A 19,148-nucleotide genomic window follows, 5' to 3' on the forward strand; every position below is an offset into this window, starting at 1 on the left:
CAGGATAGCAGAATACACATGCTTTTTAGAGGCACAAAGAACATTCTCCTGAATAGATCACATATTAGTCCACAAAACAACCCTCAACAAATTCAAGATCAAAGTCATACCATTCATCTTTTCTGATCACGATGCTATGAAACTAGAAACCAGCCACAGGAAAAATGTGGAAAGAACACAAATACATGGAGGTTATTAAAGAACATGGTACTGAAAAATGAATGGGTTAACCAAGAAATCAAAGAAGAAATCACAAAGTATATGGAAACAAACAAAAATGAAAACACAATGGTCCACAACTTTTGGGATGCAGGAAAAATGGTTCTAAGAGGGAAGTTTATAGCAATAAAGGCCTACCTCAAGAAGAAAGAAAAGTCTCAAATAACCTAACTTTACACTTAAAGGAGCTAGAAAAAGAACAAACAAAACCTAAAACCAGCAAAAAGAAGGAAATAATAAAGATTAGAGCAGAAATAAATGATACAGAAACTAAAAAAAAAAAAAACAAAACCCAAAAACAATAGAACAGATCAATGAAACCAAGAGCTGGTTGTATGAAAAGATCAACAAAATTGATAAACCTCTACCCAGACCTATCAAAAAAAAAAAAAAAAAAAAAAAGAGAGAGAGAGAGAGAGAAAGGACCCCAATAAATAAAATCATCACAAATGAAAGAGGAGAAATAACAACCAACACCACAGAAATACAGTTGTAAGAGAATATTATGAAAGACAATATGCCCCAAAATTAGACAATCTAAAAGAAAATAAATTCCTACAAACATATAGACTACCAAACCTGAAGCAGGAAGTAAAAGAAAATTTGAATAGACTGATAAGCAGCAAGGAGATTGCAAGAGTAATCAAAAAGCCCCCAACAAATTAGAGTCCAAGACCAGATAGTTTTACAGGCAAATGCTACCAAACATTTAAGGAAGAGTTAATACCTATTCTTCTCAAACTATTCCATATATTAAAAGAGTAAGGAAAACTTCCAAGCTATTAGGCCACTATCACCCTGATACCAAAACCAGATAAAGACATCACACAAGAGAACTAGAAGCCAGTATCTCTGATAAACATAGATACAAAATCCTCAAAAAAATACTACCAAACTGAATCCAATAATACATTAAAAATGTCATTCACCAATAATACATTAAAAAAGTCATTCTAAATCCCAAGTGGGATTTATTCCTGGGGCGCAAAGGTGATTCAACATTCGCAAATAAATCAACAGGATACAATACATCAATAAGAGAAAGGATTAAAATCCATGTAATCATTTCAACAGATGCAGAAAAAGCATTTGACAAAGTACAACATCCACCCATGATAAAAGCCCTCACCAAAGTGGGTTTAGAGGGAACATATCTTGACATAATAAAAGCCATATACGAAAAACCCACAGTGAACATCATACCCAGTGGGGAAAAAACTGAGAGCTTTTCCCCTAAGGTCAGCAATAAGATGAGGATGTCTACTCTCCAAAAAGTCGGGTTTTTTAAAGACTTTATTTATTTATTTATTGGGGGATGGGTGAGGGGAGGAGCAGAAGGGGAAGAAGCAGAAGGGGACAGACTCTCAAGCAAAGCCCAACATGGTGATCGATCCCATGACCCTGACATCACGACCTGAGCCGAAACCAAGAGTTGGACACTTAACCTACTGAGCCACTCAGGTGTCCTACTACACCACTTGTATTCAACTTGCACTGGAAGTTGACATAGCAATCAGACAACAAAAAGAAATAAAAGGTATTCAAATTGGTAAGGAAGAAATAAAACTTTCTGATTTGCAGATGACATGATACTCTATATAGGAAATCCTAAAGGCTCCACTAAAAAACTCCTAGAACTAATATATAAATTCAGTAAAATGACAAGAAACAAAATTAATATGCAGAAATCTGTTGCATTTTTATACACTAATAATGAAGTAGCAGAAAGAGAAATCGAAGAATCAATCCCAATTACAATTGCACAAAAAATAGTAAGATACCTATGAATAAACCTAACCAAAAAGGTGAAAGACCTATATACTGAAAACTATAAAACACTGATTAAAGAAACTGAAGACATAAAGAAATGTACAGATATTCCATGCTCATGGCTTGGCAGAACAAATACAATTAAAATGTCTTTATTACCCAAAGCAATCTCTATCCAAATACCAACAGCATTTTTTGCAGAACTAGAATAAACAATCCTAAAATTTATATAGAGCACAAAAGACCTCGAATAGCCAAAGCAACCCTGACAAAGAAAACCAAAGCTGGAGGCATCACAATTCTGGACTTCAAGTTATATTACCAAGCTGTAGTGGTCAAAATAGTATGGAACTAGCAAAGAAACAGACACACAGATCAGTGGAACAGGACAGAAAACCATAAATGGGCCCATAACTCTACCGTTAATTAATCTTCGACAAAACAAGAAAGAACATCCAATGGAAAAAAGACCGTATTTTCAACAAGTGGTGTTGGGAAAACTGGACAGCTACATGCAAAGAATGAAACTGGACCTGTTTCTTACACCATACATAAAAATAAATTCAAAATGGATTAAAGACCTAAATGTGAAGGGCTCCTGAGGGACTCAGTCAGCTAAATGTCTGCCTTAAGACTCAGGTCCTGGGATCACGTCCTGCGTTGGACTACTGTTCACTGGGGAGTCTGCTTCTCCCTCTCCCTCTGCTCCCTCTCTCACATACATACATAAATAAATCTTAAAAAAAAAAAACTAAATGTGAGACCTAAAACCATCAAAATCCTAAAAGACAGCATAGGCAGTAATGTCTCTGACATCAGAAAAGCAAAACTTTTCTAGATGTCTCCAGAGGGAAGTGAAATAAAACCAAAAATAAACTACTGGGACTTCATCCAAATAAAAAGCTCTGCACAACGAAGGAAACAATCAATAAAGCTAAAAGGCAATTTACAGAATGGAATAAGATATTTGCAAATGACATGTCTGATAAAGGGTTAGTACCCAAAATATAAAGAACTTATAAAATTCAACAGCCAAAAAACAAATAATCTAATTAAAAAATGGGCAGAAGACATGAACAGACATTTCTCCAAAGAAGACATACAGATGGCCAACAGACACATGAAAGGATACTCATCATCAGGGGAACACAAATCAAAACTACAATGAGGTATGACCTCACACCTGGCAAAATGGCTAAAATCAAAACCATAAGAAACAGTTGAGTATTGGTGAAGATGTGGATAAAAAGGAAACTTCTACACAGTTAGTGGGAATGTAAACTGGTACAGCCACTCTGGAAAACAGAATGAAGGTTCCTCAAAAGTTAAAAATTGGGACACCTGGGTGGCTCAGTCAGTTAAGCGTCTGATTCCAGGGTCCTGGGATCAAGCTCCACATCAAGCTCCCTGCTCAGTGGGACGGGAGGGCTGCTTCTCCCTCTGCCCCTGCTTGTGTTCTCTCTTGCTCTTTCTCTCCCAAACAAATAAATAAAATCTTAAAAAAAAAAATTAAAAATAGTGCTACGCTATGATCCAGTAATTGCACTACTGGGTATTTACTTCCAAAATACAAAAACACTAATTGAAAGGGACACATGCACCCTGATGTGTATAGCAGCATTATTTACAATAGCCAGGATATGGAAGCAACCCAAGTATCTATCAATAGATGAATGGACAAGAATGTAGTATGTGTATACAAACACACACACACACACACACACATACAATGACTATTACTCAGCCATAAAAAAGAACAAAATCTTTTTTCATTTGCAATGATGTGGATGGAGCTACAGAGTATAATGCTAAGTATAACAAGTCAGTCAGTGAAAGACAAATACCATATGACTGTACTCCTACATGGCATTTAAGAAGTAAAACAAATGAGTAAAGGGAAAAAAAAGAGAGAGAGAAACAAAAAAGAGACTCTTAACTATAGAAAACAAGTGGATGGTTACTAGAGGGGGTGGGTGGGAGAGTAGGTGAAATAGGTGATAGGGATTAAGGAGGGCACTTGTGAAGAGTACCAGGTGATGTATGGAAGTGACGAATCACTATATTGTACACCTAAAACTAATATAATACTGTATGTTAACTACACTGGAATTTTTTTTTTAAAGCAGAAATGATGGGATTTGCTGGTGGAGTGGGTATGAAGTAAGAGAGAAACAGAGAAGATGAAGAGGGCCACCAAATTTTTGTGGTAGGCAAATGATCAGTAGAAATACCATTTGCTTTTTCAATTTCTATCATGAGTCATAGCTTAAAGAAAGCTTTTCTAAAAGTTATAAAAATGTACATAAATATGAACAAGATAAAAGTATCAAGGTCAAATCCAATACAAAGTTATTCTTAGAGAAAATAAGAAACAGAATAATGTCCTTTCAATAAACACAGACCAGAAAGATATGCCTATGAAAAAAAATCAAAACTATAATCTACTACTTCTAAAAAAGTTTTTAAAAATAACAAAATTATCAAAATATGAAAGAAACAATGCAACGTAAAATTAGGACAACCAAAATATTAAATAATAAAATTCATTTAAAAAATTACCAAAAAAATTACAAAATTCAGACTAAACTAGAAAGAATATAGGAGTAAATGAACACAATGGATGGTGCTTTAAGACAAACAGAGGAGGAAAGGAGGAAAAAGAAAGAGATAGAAAGTATTTGAGAGATGAAGTAGTCAGCACTGACTCTAAAAGTTATGCAACCCACGATGACCACATTTCATGAAAGAGAGCTAAAGGATGCAAACAGTACAAACTGTAATACAGAAAAAAGATCTCAAACTACATTTTAAAGGACCACACCCCTTATTGATGACTATCCCCTACAGTACCCAATACGATAACATATTCCAGTAAAATTACTGAAACAAAGCACAGCACATAAGGGGGAATAAAACAGATTATCACCATCACACTTTCACAGAGGAAGAATATGTGATCCAAAGATTTACCACCAAGAAAAGCTAACTTTCAGGTTTGGGCCCAAACTGTCACGAACAAGCTGATCCCAAGGCTGCCATCCTCTAGTCCTTCTGAATAACTGACTAGAGAGTGAGCTTCAGACAATCATAATGAAAAAAGAGACAAAGAGACTAGAAGTGAGCATTAAACAGAGTAAAACTAAGACTAAATGAAGACTGAAAGAAGTATAGTGTGTAATAGCTATTATGCTTTAGTAGACATGGTATATTTTAATAAAGTTGGGAGAAAGAAGAGAGCTAAGACAAAAAGTTTTTTAGCCATTTTTAGGAAGTATGTTCATGTTTGTTAGTATTAGAATTGAATCGTGAGTCCATTGCTTATGCAACATGAGATAAAGCAAATGAATAATTGTGAGATATTCTAATTCTGTCATCCCTGTCTAACCAGGATTTCAGTATAGAAGAAAACAGATGTAACAGAAGAGAAACCTTGCAGTTCTGAATTTGAATCCAATGTATCAGTATGGACTCAAAAGAAAGTCAGTCAGTGGACTGCCCAACCATTCATCCTATCTCTGTTTACTGAAAAGGTCTAGAAACAATGATAGCCCAGTAATCTGAAATGCCATCTCCATTAAAAGACACCAAGGAAGATTCCAGGTAGAGGGCAGGAACTACCTGACTAGCCTAAAGCATCTTGTCATATCATACTGCATGGAGGTTATCAGTGGACCATCAAGGTCATTTCCAGAGACAAACTGAAGAGGTTTCTATGTCTAGAGATGAGATAATTTGAGCTTCAATAGGATCATAATCACAATGATCAAAGTCCGTCATATATGTTTAAATCCATGAATTCACAATGATATAAAAGAAAAAAGACTCTACCTGACCACCTTCAAAGATGACAGGGAATCAATTCATTCTCTTAAAAATAGAAGTGGGAGGGAAAAAGAAAAAACTCAAGCTTTTAATCCCTTCTTGCTTATGCAAATAGCACCCGTGGGTAACCAACTAAAGGATGAGGGAAAATATCTCTTTATAAAGTATTCCAGCTAATAAGAAAGAAAGAAATGAAATTATTAGAATGGCCCCATTTTGCAACCCCAGTGTTAATAGCCTCGGATTCTGAGCATCAATAGCTGCTAACATCACATTAAGGAAAGATAAGCAGGCAGCAGGTACTTCCAGGTGCTAGGACACAACTATCAATGGTCTTGCCAAAGGGACTAAACTACTTGCAGCTCGAATCAGGGCAAATTTGCAGAAAGACAAGGTTGAGGAACAGGCTGAAGTACAGCAAGGGTATGCAAATCCAGGCTGTAGGGAAGCCCAAAGGGTCAAAAGCCCAGGTTCCTCAACAAATACCCTGTTGAAAAATGGAAAAAGAAAATAAAGGAAGAAACTAAAGTTACAATAAGAAACTTAAAAGATAGAAATTAATTTAAAAGAGACTTAAGAAGTGGAAGCACTTTTAGGTAATAAAAACTGTCCAGGGGTGCCTGGGTAGCTCAGTGGGTTAAAGCTTCTGCCTTTGGCTCAGGTCATGATCCCAGGGTCCTAGGATCGAGCCCCGCATCAGGCTCACCGGGAAGCCTGCTTCCTCCTCTCTCTCTCTGCCTGCCTCTCTGCCTACTTGTGATCTCTGTCTGTCAAATAAATAAATAAAAATCTTAAAAAAAAAAAAAAACTGTCCAGAAATACAAGTCAGCCTGATTTCCAAATGAGGACAGCAATCAGTTTAGTGGGAACACAGTAAGGGCTTCTAGAAACAGGCATAGGACTTCCAAATCTGGGTTTTGGTGACTAAGGCATCCACCTAATAATTGTTAAGCTGAACATTTCACTTTGAATGATTATCTGTGTCATATTTTGAAAAAAAAAAAAAGTTTTTATTAGAAAAGTGGGAGAAATCATTCTAAACCAATTCTGTAGTTTCTTTTCTATAAAATGATGATAGTTACTTCTACTGATGCAATTAATGTGCTCTAAGGGCAGAGATTTCCCCCCCACCTCCTCCCCCTGGGCCAGCACTGAATACCTGGTATCTTCACTGTGCCACTGGAGGAAGTGTCGTCCGTGTAGGGATGGCTACTCTCTACCACCACAGGCTGAGAGGACAAGCGGCCGCTCTGTGAGTCTGTGGCTACGTCCTCCAGTTCGGTGACACAGAGCTCCAGCAACATATCTGCCACCTGGTGGAGGAAACAGGGGCACAGATCAAATCATCAGGATGCTACCCCTGCTAACTCTGCTCCAGGTCTTTCCACAGGGACAGGGTGGCAGAGCGGAGCACTTGGGAATTTGAGAAAGCTAGTTCAAACCAGGGCTTGGTTCCCTCACCTATAGCATCAAAATAGCACAGAGCTCACAGAGGTGCTTATATATGTATAAATGCAGCTGGGAGGTGCCTGACATATGTAAGACATTCAATATATGCCAAATGAAGAAACTGTGATCACAACAGTTTCTTTCTATACCAAGACAAGATTACTTCCTTGGGAGGAAGTAAACAGGAATAAAACATCAAGGGAAGGAGCAGAAAAGTGATAAAAATGACCAAAATCCAGGAAGACACCAGGGGTCAAGCAGGAGTGGGCAGGAATAAAGAAGAATGATCAAGCCATCCAAGCCAAACAGCAGCAAAGTATCTGGAACGAGGGACTATAAACAGAAACATAAGTAGGAATGTCTCTTGACCCAGGACATTAAGAGGCAGCCCCCCATACCATATTCCCTCAACAATCCATGATGTCCTTATTTCGTTTTAAAATTTTAGTGATTCATACCACTGAAGTGGACAACACTGGTGATTATAAACTCCTTGATTTCCATTTTTTTTTTAAGATTTTATTTATTTGACACAGAGAGATCACAAGTAGGCAGAGAGACAGGCAGAGAGAGGAGGAAGCAGGCTCCCCACTGAGCAGAGAGCCTGATGCAGGGCTCGATCCTAGGACCCTGAGATCATGACCTGAGCCGAAGGCAAAGGCTTTAACCCCCTGAGCCACCCAGGCACCCCTTGATTTCCATTTTTAAAAACAAATAAGAAGGGGTGTCTGGGTGGCTCAGTCAGTTAACCATCTGCCTTTGACTCAGGTCATGATCTCAGGGTCCTGGGATTGAGCCCCATTTTGGGCTCCCTGCTTAGCAGGGAGCCTACTACTCCTCCTTCCCACTTGTGCCCTCTCTCACTATCTCTCTCAAAGAAATAAATAAAATCTTTAAAAAATAATAAGAATATGTTATTATAGCCAATAATGACCAGTAAGTAAATTTTCTAAATTCAGAAAACAAACCAACTATTCTCTAGTCCATACTTTTCAGGAATGATCCTTTCCTCTATTTTTCCTCATATCTAGATAACAAACAGATTAGCTTGGTAATTAGTTTTTTATTGATGACAAACTAAAATCACTCCCATGTAAGTATTAGGACTATAAATTCATACATCTCTCTTTCAAGAGTTCCAAACATTAGGTCAGGGTAGAACACAGGACTAGCATCTTGTCACTGGTCAGGACAGTTTGAAGACAGTCCTATCTTTGCTTCTGCCTCTCCTTAAACCTGCTATGGATGTGTGTCACTGAGACACAGATGTTGGTGTCATCAAACAACTACTACACAGCCCACAAGGGGTATTCTGAGCTGCACAATCTTCCTCTAACAAAACAAACCATCATTCCTTCAGAAGGGATCAACAAAGCTTCTCAGGAGACAATGACATAGGGGTCATAGATGTGGCTCTGCCTTCAAAGTACCCAGGGTCCAACACCATTTCTCCCACCCACCAGCAACCTGAGTGTCCATGAGACAGAAAAAAACCTCCCAGAGCCTCAGTTTCCTCATCTTTAAACAGAGAACACCAACACCTATTCTTGTACCAAGAATGTACCAGAACCGGGCCTGGCAGGTGTGTGTGTAACAAATGCTGGGCATTATGACTTTAAATCCATGTCCTCATGTCCTTTCCTCTCACAAATGCAGTAAACTTATAAAAAAAAAAATTAAACTTTTGCTTGCGGCAATTCATTTTGATTTAATCTCTCAGAATTAGCAAAGTAACTTGCCTCAAAAAACTAGAAAGTAGGAAACCTACTTCCTGTTCTTCCTGAATACAATTAAGAAATAACAAACCCCAACCCATTTACCATCTACCAAACCATTTACTGTTTTCAAGACCAATCAACCATACTTAAGTACCTTCTTGTTTGGGTGGTAGTGATATGGGGCCCAGAGAAACACAGATTATGTATCTGTAGAGAGCACATGGCATCAAACTCCCTGACGTGGCCAGCTCTAAAAGGCAGAGCAAGGCCACTGATAAATAACAGTCCTTAAGGAAGCCAGAAACCTTTAGGACTCATCAATCCAATTTCTAGGATATACTGATAAGATACTGACTTTAATATCCTACACTAACCATATGTGCCTATACAAATTTAAATGAATTAAAGTTAAGTAAAATGAAAACTTCAGTTCCTCAGGCACACTAGTGATATTTGAAACAGTCAACAGCTACACGTGACTAGAAGCTATCACAATGAATGGCTCAGCTACAGAACATTGCCACCATAGCAGAAAATCCTATTGGATCCAGTGTTAACATTGTAGTATTGGACCATAAATAGGTTGATGGAATAAAAGAGTCCATAAATGGACTGAAATATATACAGGAATTTTTTCAAATCATTGAGAAAAGGATAGATTATTCAATAAACGGTATTGGACAACATGCTTGCCATCTAGGAAAAAATAAAGCTGGATCCCTACCTTATTCCTTACATTAGGATAAACCCCAGACAAGGCGCTGGGGTTACTCGGTTAAGGTTTTGACTCTTAGTTTCGGCTCAGGTCATGATCTCATGGGTTATGAGATGGAGCCTCATGTTGGGCTCTGTGCTTAGCGAGGGGTCTGCTTCAAGACTCTCTCCCTCTGACCCTCTCCCCTACTCGCTCACACTCTCCCTCTCTCTCTCCAAAGTAAATAAATAAATCTTTAAAAAAAAAAAAAAAGATAAATCCCAGATGGCTCAAAAATGTAAATATAATAAACGAAATCATAAAAATAATTAGAAGAAATCTGAGAAAATTTCTTTAAATAATGTCACATAGGTAAACATTTTTTCAGCATAATACAAAATCCAGGTGTCACTAATGAAAAATACTGGCATATCTGACTTCATAAAAATTAGAAATTTCTAAATGGCAAAAAGTACCAAACTAATGTCCAAAGGCACATTGGGAGGACAACTGAAGCACATATGACAGAGAAAGACTTACTTACAAGACTACTTCTAAACTGCTATCTACTAGAATAAAATCAAGCACAAGATACAGTATGATGTCAACAGTAGCATATTCCCTGGACAGGAGGCCACAGTACCCATCATATGGCTCACCTGTGGGTAGGCGGTACCCATGCCAGACAGCACAGCTGAAAGCACATCCCTGCCCTTTTCCCCTGCCCGGCTACACACGGACAGCTTGAGCAAGTCCACCATGACGCGGGTGTCATCCGCAACCAGCAGACTGGTGAACTCATCCAAGGATTGAGGTTCAGGGCCTGATGCTTTATTTTGGCTTTCAACATCCTAAAAAGTCCAACAATTAAAATGAGGAGTAATACATTTAGAAACAGTCACCAATTTATTCATAACTCAAAGGATATGTAACTACTACTGATGAATAAAGGGCTTTAGAAGGCCTTTAAGATTATGAAATGCCAGATTAAGAAATGACATACCCACAAAATTTTCATCACCATGTACTATGCTTTCAAGACCAATTAAATGTTTTTTAATAGAAAGTTATTCTTTTTATTTATTTTATGTTTTCTTTTTTTTATTATGTTAAGTTAGCCACCATAGAGTACATCATTAGTTTTTGATACAGTTTACAAAATACCAACAATATCTGTGAAAAGTATAACTAAACTACAAATCACAATTTATACTTTAACCAAGTTCATAAGGTAGCTTGGAATGAAGTCACACCATGTAAAATCTACCATCCCATCCATAAGATATGCATAGGAATTTCGTAAAACTAAATTTGGAATTTACATATTTTGTCTATAGCCTCTCCATAATTATTTCCTAGAATCTTATTTAAAGTGACTTGTTGGCTGGTATATAGCACATTAGCCACCTACTCTTTTTCGTTGGGTTCTTTGAAAATGAAAATAGATATTCTCCTTCTACTTTTCATTTACAGTATGTCAGCTAAAACTCATTGCACCTGTGATCATTTTCTTCTTCTCCCTCTTTGGCAGGGGAAAGAAGCTACTTATTTGTCTGCATCACTATCTGTCCCCTGACTTCATGACGATGTCCCACCCAGGACTGCTGCCTCACAGCCTCCCATCTAACACCCTAAGAGCCTCTTGGGAGTTGGCAGTGGGATCTGACTTATAGAAAGGAATAAGAAGACATCAGAGGTGGGAAATTTTGAGCTTAGAGAGAGTGGGAAACACGGAGACCCAGGATCTTCTAGTTTCCCAGACGAAGTCTGGCTCACCAGAGGAAGAATAAGATGCCAAAAGTGCCTCTCTTCTTTTCTCCTGCTTTCAGGATCTCAGCAAAACTAGTGTCAACTCTTTCCAGAAACAGCAATGAACTAGGGGAAGCACAGCCCCACTTAGGAAATTTAAGGGGAATGGGACACATCCAATGTGCAAGTTCCATCGACTTGGGCCCTGGACACCACACTTCTCTGAGTTAGAACAGTTTCTCCCTTTAAAGAAACAGACCCTGCTCCTACCTCTGCATGGAGACCCAGGGAACCCATTAAGTGAAGTTGGTCAGAAATTTTAACATCCCAGAATCTCACTCACTGAAAAGCAGCAAAAGCATTCAGTTGAATATGTTAACCACATATAATACATGTGATTAATACTAGCCTAAAACTAATATGCAAATTACTTTACCATGATTTATGAATCATACCAAAACTGAAACGATAGGAATCTAGGGGTATAATAATCTGGATAATGCCTACGTCTCGTAAATAAATTGGTAGGAAAGAAATTCCTCTCCTACCCAAAAGCAAAAATTTTGAATAATTCAGAATAATTTCTGCATTAAATCCTCACCCTACGAGATTGCCAAGTATTAGAAGTTAAATATAGATATCTAATTTATAAATAATTTTATTACCAGAGATGGTTATGAGTAATTTCTATAGGACACGTTTTTGTCAGCATTAATAGCATAATAAACCAAGAGTTCCAAGTATAATTGAAAATAATGCATATTAAATAGATGATGGGGACTAAGGAGTGTACTTGTTATGATAACCACCAAGTGGAAGTGTTGAATCACTACATTGTACACCTGAAACTGATATTATACTGTATGTTAACTGGAATTTAAATAACAACTTAAAAAATAAAAAAAAGAATGCATATTTGTCCCCAAAGGCGAATATGCTGGCAAGGGAGATAGTGTTAGCAGGTACAATGGCCTGGCACAGGGAGCACCTAAGTGGCTGGGGAAGGTGTCCATATGTGGGGGTGGCTGGTGTGGCCAGCATGGGAGGTGAGAGAGAGGTCACAAATCAAGCAGGTGAAAGGTCATCCTTGCAGAAGTTAGATTGGTTCTTAGTGTCAGAAGCTGTGCAGAGAAAGGAGTGTACCCAGGTGGGGGAGGAGTGGCTACTTAAGGGGAACTAAATAAACTGCCAATAACAGGGGCCAGGTTTCTCACTTTCAGAGAAGAGAGTTATAAACACAGAGGGGGAGAAAAGAAGAATGAGTCCTGTGCTGTTAGAATTGATTGTATTGTTGTGAACCAGTGGTTTTCAAAATACGCCATTTATAAAGAAATAAATAAGCGTACTTCTCTGTTGTGTATGCATACATACACATACATTCCCTACCTCTGTCCTCTAAGAATGCTTGGAAACAGCAACACCCCAAGAGCAATGAGCACTTGAACATCTTGCCTTTTAAATACCACTCTCTACTAAAAAGAACGAAGACCTCCTAAAGAAACATCTGATTTCTGGGCTGGAGGGTAAAATATTTTGTTGAGCTTATCTAGAACCTTGTGCTGTGCCAGAAAGCAAGGAAACACTCAAAAAAAAGATGAGAACATCTTAAAGGGGCAGATAAAATTCTATAAAATATTGAAAGGAGAATTAACATTAATCCTTCAAACTCTTTAAAAAACAAAACAAAACAAAAGATAGCGGCGCCTGGGTGGCTCAGTCGTTAAGCGTCTGCCTTCTGCTCAGGTCATGATCCCAGGGTCCTGGGATAGAGCCCCACATCAGGCTCCCTGCTCAGTGGACAGCCTGCTTCTCCCTCTCCCTCTGCTGCTACCCCTTGCTTGTGTGTGTGCATGTGCGCTCTCTGTCTGTCTCTGTCAAATAAATAAAATCTTAAAAAAAAAAAAAAAATGAAGGAACACTGCCCAGCTCATTCTATGAGGACAGTATTACTCTAATACCCAAACCAGGCAAACACATCACAAGATAACTACAGGTCAGTATCACTTATGAACGCTGGTATAAAAATCCTCAACAAAAGAGCAAATCAATCCAGCAACATATAAAAAAGGATTATACACTTCAAATACAGAAAGAGACAGAGCAAGCATAAATTCCATGGTGTCGGACTGAAACTGAAAATAGTAGTTTGAACTATTCATGGTTTTTATTATAAAGATAAGATGCTGAAGTAGAAAAAAATGTGCATATGCATGCATGCTTGCTGAAAAGGTGTAAACCAAGGACATCTGGTAGCAACTAATTTACCAAGTTTCCAGATCTTGTTTCTAAATTCTATGATCCACTGAAAGGCACCAGGGCTCCTTGGAGAAATGGATGATTCCAGAGCAGGGAGTTGTAAGTTAAAGTCTAGAACACGTTTTTGCGCCAAAAAATAAAGAAGTGCTCAAAGAATTATGGGGACGTGTCAGATGGACAAATGAACCAGCCAGAAAGGGATCCCCACAGCCATGTCTGGTACAATTTGGGTGTCAAATGATAACAGTAATGGATGTCATTATTTGAGTAAAGCACGATCCCATGATTCCGTACCAACATAGATGGATAGACAGACAGACGAAGATGAGAAGGGAAAGTTCTCACAGAAGAACAGCAACAATTATATTCAAAAAGGAATGATGAAATTTGCAAAATCACCATGTGACAACTACCACAGTAATAATGGATTCAGTTAGAATCATCAATAGATACTAAAAACTGGTGGGTAAAATAGGAGGAAAAAGGTACTTACAGGTATTTATAGTCTCAAAATATCTCCCCATAAATACATCCTAACCCACTTTTATTAACTTCTAGTGGAAAAACCTGGCAGACGCTCTTGACCAAGCAATAAGAATTAATATCACCAGACTGCAGCAAATAAACAATGCACATACATCGATGGGATGCACTGAAAAGAACTCTACATCCTTCCTGTAGTATCCATCCAAAGGAAGAATTAAAGAATGTTCCATACTGAATACTAAAGTGACAACAGTCAACCCTGAGTTGGGTTCTAGACCCATAAAGAATACTATTAGGACAATGAGCAAAATCTTATTAGATCTGTGGATCAGAAAGTAATCCTGGATCAATGTTAATGCCCTGACACACTGAAGCCTTGAGGATGAATGGGAATTGTGCCCTGCAGCTACCCACCAATGGTTCAGAAATGCCAATAGCTAGAGAACCTAGGTGAATAGTATATGGAAGTATAATGTGCTATATTTCTATGTACTACTTCTCCAACTTTTGGGTGCATTTAAGATTATTTCAGAGTCCAGAAAATTTAAGATTATTTCAAAATAAAATGTTAAAGAAGAAAGCTCCTTGACCTCTTTGGTTTTTGTCATAGTTTCTGCAATGATGCTGGCAGCTCCTGGGTCGTCCGTCACTGGGATAAATGGTCGAGAAGAAGCTGAGGAAGCAGAGGGGGTCACTGCAGAGGGGGTCACAGCATCCTCAGAAGATATCATCTAGTTTAAAAGTATACAGGAAGAGGAAAAACTGAGCAGTGTGGCACACCTCCCACACAACTCCAAAAAGCTTTATCTCAAACCCCATATGCCATCTGGAATATGCCAGACTTTACAGAGGTTTACAAGGTGCTTCCACTATCCTGGGGTACAGGGCAACCCTTCAAAGTCAAACACATTCATATTCCCATGAAAATCTATTAGTATTCACAAAAGGTCACATGAAGAAGATTAGAAATGAGTTCACATCTCTTCAAGTTGGGTTTTCCCCCAAAATAAGTTACAAAAACTCTTGGCTTTCAGAGCTTTAATGTTCCAGAATCATGGATAAAGGACTGTGAACTTGTATTTCACAACTTTTTAAAAAAATTAAACTATTTCTATTTAAACACTGTAAAGATCCTTTTAAAATTGCGTATTTTTTAATTCAAGCCAAAAATCACAGCAGTAGGAACAAAAGCAGTCTGAATTAATTATACTTTATACGGAATTAATTAAACTTTCCTAAACACGAAGTTTGATCTAATGTTGCATTATTGTTTTACTATTTATTTTTACCTCTCCTCTCTTTTCTTGCCATGGATTTGGACTCAGTCTGTCTTCAGTATCAATAGCCAGCACACATTCCTCTCCATTCACAGGACTGGCCATAGCAGATGCATCGGAAGGAGGTGCCGAAGAGGAAAATGAAGGACACTCCACCGGGGCAATCATGCCAGCTGGCATTAGGGCCCCAACCACCGCATCTCTGTCAGGAGAGAAAGCCAGGCCTGTGGTGAACTGCCCTTCACCACTGCAGGACAGAAGACCCAGGAGGAGGGACAAACACTTACTGAATGACTCCCTCATTTTTATAGGATACACATAAAGCAGTTCTGGGAAAATACTAAACCAACATTCATCAGCTAAAAGCTACAATGTTTACTTATGATCTTATGACCTTGGTAATGACAGGTGAAAAAATACCAAATATAAAAATCAGACCAGAATAAACCCCCAGATTCCCCTGAGAAATCTTCTAGGATTGTTAGAGCCTGAGGATAATGTTTTATTTACTAAAAGCTGTGTATCAAGGATGCCTCACATAAGGCAGCTAAGACTAAACGTCCTCTCAGTGACACAGTTGGCCTTCAGTATGAAACTAATGTTCCTGTGCAATTTATTTCTACTCATCAGGCCCATAATCATGAGAGATGAGCAACTAACTCAGACAGAAAATAGCAGCAAAATGTTGAAAAAGATAGCATTATTAAAACTCTATCAAGCGTCTGAGTGAAGGAAATGACAAGTGGTCTTAAACATAGACCTGTGTGTGAAACAGAGTTTACAGTGTAAACTATACACTGTATAGTTGTATCAGTTAATTCTCCTCTCATTTCTCAAACAGTAATGCTTAGAGTTTACTGGCCATAAAAATAAAAAATGGTTTTTAATTTGGATTTCTTTTTTTTTTTTTTTTGAGAGAGAGAGCGAGTGAGCAGGGGTGGAGGAGGGGTAGTAGGAGAGGAAGAGAGAATCTTAAGCAATCTCCACGCCCAGCACCCCCAATTTGGATTTCTGGTTCATATTTCAACCCCCATTAAAAAAAGCACAGGGGTGCCTGGGTGGCTCAGTTGGTTACATGTCTGACTCTTGATTTCGGCTCAGGCTGTGGTCTTGAGGTCATGAGATCAAGCCCCATGTTCTCAGGCTCCATACTCAGCAGGGAGTCTGCTGGAGATTCTTTCCCTCTTCCCCTCCCTCTGGCCCTCTCTCCCCACATATGCATATGTGTTCTCTTGTGCTCTCTCTAAAATAAATAAACAGATCTTAAAAAAATAAAAAATAACTATTCACTATCTAAGGGTATATGACCTAAAACTCACAGTATTTAAAGACAATACTATATAACATTCTCTGAGACATATGATCAACCAAAAATACAAAACCCAAAGTTTAAATAACTGCAGGATTTCAAAAGCTAGTCAAAAAGCCTACCTGGCATACATGATTTGCAATGCTGTAAGTATATGAGATAAGGCCTGCTGTTTGGCCAGATTTCCATCCAATGACAGGAGAATCTTGGCAAGAGAAGGGCGATTTGGCTTAGAATTATTTGCACCACTGATTTTATTGCTGGCAGCAGAAGAATCAGCATCTGAAGGCACACCTGAAAAAGAAAAATAAAATTTGGGATCAATTTCAAAGATCAGAGTTTGCTCTATTCCTATTTGACCTTTCCAGTTTATTTCTAAAACACACTCCAATCTGCATTTTGCTATTTCACAGATTAAGTATTAAGTTAATGGTCTTCCAGAGTAAAAACAAAAACAACAAACAACCTATTTACTTACACTTCTATAAAAAAGTTATTTTCATCAAAGCTTCATTGTTTTGCTACCAAAAAAAAGTGATGAAAATATAGTAACTACCCGTATTTACTTACCACTGAAATGCAAGACAAAAAATAGCACAAAACAATGGAGAGAAGACAAAATGTTCACCAATGAACAGTCTTACTGGACACATGATCCAGCTCATCACTGCCCTAAGAGTTCGCAGGCTTCAGCCAAGGGAAGGGAACCAGGTGGAGCTCAGTGGTCTATTTGAGTAAAGGAGGAACAGCTCTGGGCAGAGAGGCCAGTATGGTCAGAGTTCACAAAACAGAAGCAGAGAAGACACAGTTGCCCAGATAAGTGCCAGGGAGCTGTGCAGGCACCCTCACTCAACACAGCTGAGGATGCAGCAAAAGGTGATGGGTGCCTACATGAGAGGAAGCTCCCAAAGCCAAAGAAAGAACTACATGAAAGTACTACAGGCCCCACACACAGGCTGGAACACTGCAGAGAAACAAGCATAGCAGTTGCTCCTGTCAGCCAGACATGAAGACCTCATTATTCTCAGAACATCTTGTCTCAGTGGTGGGGAATTATTAGCCTAATATCAGGTCTGAAGCCACTAAACAAATCCAAAACAAAGACCCAAAAGGAACAAAATGTTATAGAGTAACTTAACATAAGCTAAAGAAGATTTACAGACAAACAAAAATCTCCAGCAGGCAATTCTTTTTTTTTTTATTTGACACAGAGAGAGAGATCACAAGTAGGCAGAGAGGCAGGAAGGGGGGGGTGGGGGAAGCAGGCTCCCCACTGAACAGAGAGCCCGATGCGGGGCTCAATCCCCGGACCCTGAGACCATGACCCAAGCCAAAGGCGGAGGCCCAACCCACTGAGCCACCCAGGTGCCCCTCCAGCAGGCAATTTTATAAAAATTGACAAGCTTATTCTAATACTCAAAACAGCATTTGAAAAAGAACAAAGTTAAAAAATTACCACAGCCTGAATTTGGGTCTTTTATAAAGTTATAATATTCAAAATAATGTGGAATTGGCATCAAAATACAAAAATAAGTCAACAAAACTGAGCATCCAGGAATAGATCCATAACATACAAAGACAACTGATTTTTTACAAAGGTGCAAAAAGCAATTCAACAGAGTAAGGATACTTTTCTTAAATAAATGTAACTGAAACAACTGGATACCCACACACACCTCCACCAAAGAATTCAGTACACATCTCACACAATATACAAAATTTAACTTGAGATCAAGAATAGATTTAAATATCTAAAACTACAGAACTTACATTAAAAAATACAGGAAATGAACCTTTGACCTTGAGTACACAAAGTCTTTTTAGATGTAACCCCCAAAGTATGAGCCATTAAAAAAATGGGACTTTATTGAAATTAAAAATTTCTGCTCTTTAAAATTCGCTTGTGGAGAGAATGAGAAGACAAGCAACGTTGGGAGAAAATATTTACAAGTCACATATCTGACAAAAGACTTGTACTCAAAATATATAAAGAACACTCAACACTCAATAAGAAAACAACCTAGTTTTAAATATAGGCAAAAGATAGGAATAGACACTACAAAAAAAAAAAACCATATTTGGATGGTAAATACACATGATGCTCAACATCATTAGTCATCAGGGAAATGCAAAGTAAAACCACAATGAGATACCACCACACATCTACACAAATCTAAATTCAAATTATAAAGACTGACCAAACCAAGGGTAGACAAGAATATGGAGTGAGCTGGAGCTTTGGAACAATGACTTTACAAAAACAGTCTGTAGGATTCTTGAGAAGATAAGCCTATACCTACCATATGATTCAACCATTCCTCTCCTAGGTATTTACCCTAGAGAAATCCAAGTATAGGTCCATATAAAGACTTATACATGAATGTTCATAGCAATTGTAT

The 19,148-nt window shown here is 38.2% G+C and overlaps 1 protein-coding gene across 7 annotated transcripts in view; it reads right to left on the reverse strand.

The window, feature by feature from the left end:
• Window positions 1-19,148, reverse strand: part of HERC2 (HECT and RLD domain containing E3 ubiquitin protein ligase 2) — a 256,284-nt gene that overhangs the window by 54,673 nt on the left and 182,463 nt on the right. For all 7 annotated transcript variants that reach the window (XM_046007414.1, XM_046007415.1, XM_046007419.1 and 4 more), the window contains exons 66-70: window positions 16,872-17,043; window positions 15,453-15,642; window positions 14,754-14,894; window positions 10,332-10,523; window positions 6,971-7,124 (exon numbers count right to left, since the gene is read on the reverse strand). In XM_046007414.1, coding sequence (XP_045863370.1) covers window positions 6,971-7,124; window positions 10,332-10,523; window positions 14,754-14,894; window positions 15,453-15,642; window positions 16,872-17,043 — 849 coding nt within the window. The remainder of the gene's footprint in view (window positions 1-6,970; window positions 7,125-10,331; window positions 10,524-14,753; window positions 14,895-15,452; window positions 15,643-16,871; window positions 17,044-19,148) is intronic.

The sequence above is a fragment of the Meles meles genome, chromosome 6 (genome assembly GCF_922984935.1).
Source record: "Meles meles chromosome 6, mMelMel3.1 paternal haplotype, whole genome shotgun sequence".
Taxonomy (NCBI): Eukaryota; Metazoa; Chordata; class Mammalia; order Carnivora; family Mustelidae; genus Meles; species Meles meles.